Raw genomic sequence first — 5171 nt, 5'->3', positions numbered from 1 at the left:
CTTGTATGTTCCATTATGTTGGCTAAGAACATTCAGGTTCAAAAAGCATCTGAACTAATTTACTTTATTTTATATATATTTATTACATGCCAATGTTGATGATAACTGTATTTATGATATACACTTAACTTTGGGTAGACATATTAGAAACACATATAGCCATCTAAGGCTTGATAGTTTTGTTTTGAAGGTTACCACTGGAAGTGTTGATATTGTGCTTGGCTTTACTGCTGGAGGTGACTGCAGTGATGTGACAATCATGAGTAAATACTGCTCTCCAGTGTTCATAGTGAGAAACTCAGTAGTATTTCAGTAGGAATACTTAAAATAATAACACTGCTATCATTATTACATTCATATTTATTATTATATCATTGTTATTTCTAACAACCATACTGCTTTCAGGTGTTAAGCCCCCCCTAAAATATGGCTTCTCACTGCTCTTCTCACCATTTTTTAAATGTAAAATTGATTTTGTTGCTTACCAAACGAAAAGCATGACTTTTAGATCCTTATCTATCTGGAACTATTATTTTTGTGAGAGACTAACTCTTCTTTCTCATCTCATGTCCACTGTAACAGTTAATGAAATGAAAATATCCGACGAGGATGGGATTCGAACCCACGCGTGCAGAGCACAATGGATTAGCAGTCCATCGCCTTAACCACTCGGCCACCTCGTCTGCTGGTAACACCAAATTAGCTCCTAATATGTCGATTTATATTAGATGTTATATTTACAAGTTTCAATCATACATCGGGCATATTTGGGGCCGCTTAACATTTCGGTGGCCGTTGCTGCTCTTACCCCAAAAGTGGTTGCAGGAACACGTGTATGCCAAAATCTAACTACACGCCTTAATAAAACGCAGTAGGCCTATCGACCTAGCTAAAGATGCTACCAAAAAAGCTAAAACACGCCTAACATAGTAATCCCACGTTGCCAAACACGAGCAACGTGTGAAATCGATGTTAACGTGTTAACTATAAACTGAAAAGCAACACGGTACAGAATCACATATGCCTAGAATACATATTTCTGTCCACCAAGGGGAGCCAGAGACCAACAAATGAAATTAGCTATTTTAAGCATCTGATTAACCCTCTGAGACCCAAAGGATTTTTGACAACCTCTGGTCAGTCTGGTTTTATTTTCTGAAAAGCTTCAACCCTTTTGTCTACAGTCAGTCAATCTATGAACATCTTTTTCAGGAAAAACTGGGCTATTATAATATCTGTGCTGCAGTGAAGTCACTTGAATGTTAAAAAAGGTTGTAGGACCTTAATAGATTATTCAAGTGGGTCTTATTCCAGCATTTGATGGCCACGTGTTGCCACAATTACTTATGTAAGAAATCCTATGATGACACTTCATGTCCTCTCACCCTGCTAGATATGCATGCAGCTAGATGTTATTTGGATTCAAGAATTCTAAGGTTTATTTGTCACGCACACAGGTAATTTATGTAGGAAAATGCAATAAAGAGCACTCCTAACGTGCTAAAAGACTGGTGTAAAAAAAAATATAGATTTATGGCATAACATTGGTGCAGGTGTGACCTCATATGTAGAAAAAGCATGAATCAAGTATGACTCAGGCACATACAACCTTTGTTTCCTGTAACTTAGCATCACTATACCTTCACTGGCTGAGTCTGGAGTTGTCTGCCGTCTTCACGATAGTTTTAAAATCTGAATCTTGACTTGATATAAAGTGTGTTCATACCTCTCATTTGGTCTTAACTCATGGTTGATTTAAAATGACTTCATCTAAGACAGTATGCCTTCTTGATACATTATAAAAAAAAAAAAATGTTTTGTGTATGCATGATGTTGTAACTGACCCAACCTCTCAAAAAGACAAAAAAAAATAGCCTTGAGTGTGTCTTGAGGTGTGAATCACAAGAGGAAACGCAGACAGAGGGGATCGAACATTTATTTACCCTTATTAAAAGTTACAATAAAACCATTAACATCTTCAAACGATAGCAAAATAAAGAGAACCAAAAATATTGGCCAAAACATATTTACAGAGACAGTTTGCAGATAAAAAGCTCACATTTTGTACACAATCCCAACCCCTGCATTATAAACTCTGAAATGTGAACACTGCAATACTCAAGAAGCTTGAATGTGGTTTTAGCCAGAAAAAGAATCAAAAATGCACGAACAAAGACATTGCTCCCCTCCTCGAGTTTCACTTTTCTATACATGACAAAACTGAAATACTTGACATTTGGGGGTAAAACATAGGAATGTAGAATTCTAAAAATTAATAAGATCTTTTGAAAGGTTTATGTGTCCATATAACAGTCATTTCGAGTGAAGGATATGGTCTGTCCCGCTCCGCCAACAGTGACAATTTTTAGATCCCAAAAAAGATGAGAAAGAGAAATAAAATGTTATAGGGCTGCCACGCTGTTAAAAAAAAGGATGCTTCTCCATGAATTGGGAAAATAAGTCAGTATTCCTGATTCGCTCCACATCCAATCCATTACCTTCGCCACACGCCAGTCCCTGTGTGTACCATGAGGTGGGCGACACACGCCGACACTTCATCGCGAGAGGGCCCGGTGAGATTCCGTCTGTCGAAGAACTAATAAAAAAGGCAGTGAACTGGTGGTTGAATCAGCAAACGTGATATATATCCTTTGTCTTCTTTTCTAGTTTTGTTTATAACTTTAAGAACGTGGCACGTGTCTCTCATATATATATTTATATACTTTAATCTTGGAAAAATCAGTTCACATGGCCGGGCGAAGTCACTCTGCCTTGGCCTCGCCCTCAGAGGCTGCAGGTGTCGTGTCCTCAGCAGGGGTGGCAGGGGCGGCAGCTGCCTCCTCAGCTGGGGCAGCCTCTGTGGGTGGGGCCTCCTCCGCCGCTTTGGTCTCCCCCTCGGGGGCAGCATCAGCAGCAGGGGCAGCGACCTCGTCCTCTTTGGCCTCAGCGGCCGGCGTCTCCTCTTTGGTTTCCTTGGCTGTGTGGCCGTTCTCGTCGGGCTTGTCCTCGGTCGTGGGGGAGGCGACCTCCTCTTTGCCCTCCTCGCTGCCCTTCTTGCTCTTTTTCAGCGAGATGCCCTTGAACTTAAAGGAGTTCTTCAGGGAGAACTTCTTCTTCTTCTTGCCCTCCTTGGCGGCTTCGCCCTCCGTTTTGGCAGCGTCGCCCTCGGCTGCGGGAGCGGGTTCAATGGCATCACCGGTGCAGTTTTCGCCCTCCTTGGCTGGTTCAGCGGTTCCATTTCCATCTGCGGCAGCCACTTCCCCATCGGGCTTGGCAGACACATCACCATTGGTTTTGACGTGGCCGTTCTCCTACATAGGGAAGAGGACTCATTAGTCGTGGATTAAAGTAATCAAAACTCAGTCAAAATAAACACATTGCCTCTGGAAACGGAAAATCAATCAACTATACAAATGGATAAACTGTACATGACATGTACAACATTACAAATTAATCTTAAGAGATATGGCATATGACAGATTAGCATTAGCCCATTTACTCCAATAGTTAATCCATGTAATACTTGAGGAAAGCTGCTTGTCCTAACAGTGGTTCAGGGGCAGGAACGCAACAGCTGTTTGCATGACTCTAAGCAGACACATGGGGGCAGTAGTGCTGCACCTAAACGTCAACACACTCAGCAAGTTGGGGGAACAAAGGAATCCCCGTGAAACCTGCTTTCTGCTCTCATCCAGAGCTGCAGCTCACAAAACCGCTGCTCTGTTTGAGCTCAGTGTGGCCAGAATACAGCCAGCACACAGTCATGACACGGGCAAGCCATTGTTTAAGAGTTAAATTCAACGAATCGACGCAACCATAGTGAGAGAGGGGTCTGTAACTCCAACGACATGTTATGAACGTGCATCACAAAATGCATCTTCTGATATCTGGGGTCACACTCAAGCAAGTCACACTTGTTTAACTCTCCCAATATTAAGCAATGAATCACAACTACTGAACTATACGGGGCAAGATGTATAAAAGTTGGGGCGAAAGGGGGCTTAAACTGGCGCCTGTCCGCGCTTTGTTTGCAACTCCGCAAAATGCGCCTCCAGCAGAGTGCATTTGCATCATTTGCACCGTTTGATTCAAGTCTTTTGTTCGACGTAAGGGCGACTACCTCCCCGACTAGAGCCAACTCATGAGAGAGAACACGGTCCAAAAACACATTTCGACTCGAATCTGTCGTTCTCAAATACAAATTGCGGGTAAAATTGCCCCTCTGAGACCAGCGGAAAAATTAACAAAGACAGGTCTGGTGCGCGCTGAGCGGGGACGAGCATGGCCACTCGACGGATGCTCCGATGGAGGTCCCCCTGGATTTAGTTCATACAGACTCTAAATCCATGTGGTTAACAGAAGAATAAGTTTGCGCTCGGTGAAGAGTGTGAAAGAGCAACAGCTAGAATACCAGAGCAGCTCAGAGCCCCGCCGTGCCACCCATGCTTCCAGTGGGCGTTGGGTGCCATGTGGCTCCCCGCTGATGCTCGGCATGTCAGGCCTACTTTACTCACCTGGCCGTTGGCTTTGGCAGCAGCAGGGTCGGCGGCGGCGGCTTTCCCCTCAACAGCTACTCCACCCTTGGACAATTGGGCTCCCATTTTTTTTTCTCCTTTAGGTGTTCTGAACAAAAAAGAAAATCGAAAAAGAAAAACCTCGAGGAGTTTTCGAGATTTAAAAATCCAGCTCTGGGATGGGTAAGATCTTGCCAAAGAGGTGAAAAATCCGACCGGATCTCCTTCTCCCTAGCTAGGTCTGGAAACGACAAGATCCCCCTTTAGTTAGTGTGGACGCCACGGCGGCTGAGCTCAAATTAAAGGATGTCGGTGATGAGGCTGTGAGTATTTCAACCGCGCCTCAAAATCGACCAGAGACTCCTCCCATAGGCGTGACAGCCGGGCTTTGTCCAATCAGCAGCCGGGGGATGGGCCTCCTTAACCCCCTGTCTTTTTTTTTTTTTTTTTAAGATTTTTTTTGGGGGGGGCGGGGGCCTTGTTTAGGCCTTTATTTCCACAGGACAGCTGAAGGATGATCAGCAAGACTTTTTTTTTTCCAGTGTTTCACATGTCTGGAAGATTTGGGGCATTTTGAACATTTTTATGGCCTGAGCACAATAGCGCCCGCTACAAAATTTCAAAGCTCTCACAGTATGTTTCACCTAGATGTATGAC

General features: G+C 43.6%; 1 protein-coding gene and 1 non-coding gene across 2 annotated transcripts; both read right to left on the bottom strand.

Annotated features, from left to right (window-relative positions):
* Positions 1–601: 601 nt before the first annotated feature.
* trnas-gcu (transfer RNA serine (anticodon GCU)) lies at positions 602–683 on the bottom strand. Its single transcript has one exon. It is a non-coding gene; the product is annotated as a tRNA-Ser (tRNA).
* Positions 684–1918: 1235 nt separating this feature from the next.
* Positions 1919–4826, bottom strand: marcksl1a (MARCKS-like 1a). Its single transcript, XM_078277720.1, has 2 exons — positions 4515–4826; positions 1919–3311 (listed from the first exon to the last, which is right to left on the bottom strand). Exons 1-2 carry the CDS (start codon positions 4599–4601, stop codon positions 2763–2765), a joined length of 636 nt encoding a protein of 211 aa, XP_078133846.1. The 5' UTR covers positions 4602–4826; the 3' UTR covers positions 1919–2762.
* Between the last annotated feature and the right edge of the window lie 345 nt (positions 4827–5171).

This window comes from Sander vitreus, chromosome 20, assembly GCF_031162955.1.
Source record: "Sander vitreus isolate 19-12246 chromosome 20, sanVit1, whole genome shotgun sequence".
Classification (NCBI taxonomy): domain Eukaryota; kingdom Metazoa; phylum Chordata; class Actinopteri; order Perciformes; family Percidae; genus Sander; species Sander vitreus.
Note: the sequence above shows the minus strand (reverse complement) of the source record. Positions and strands in the feature narration are given on the sequence as shown.

Excerpts from the sequence above, each read along its gene's own strand:
- marcksl1a (XM_078277720.1), bottom strand. The coding sequence starts at position 4,601 with ATGGGAGCCCAATTGTCCAAGGGTGGAGTAGCTGTTGAGGGGAAAGCC. Across the intron at positions 3,312-4,514 it reads CTGCCAAAGCCAACGGCCAG|GAGAACGGCCACGTCAAAAC; the intron begins GTGAGTAAAGTA and ends TTCCCTATGTAG.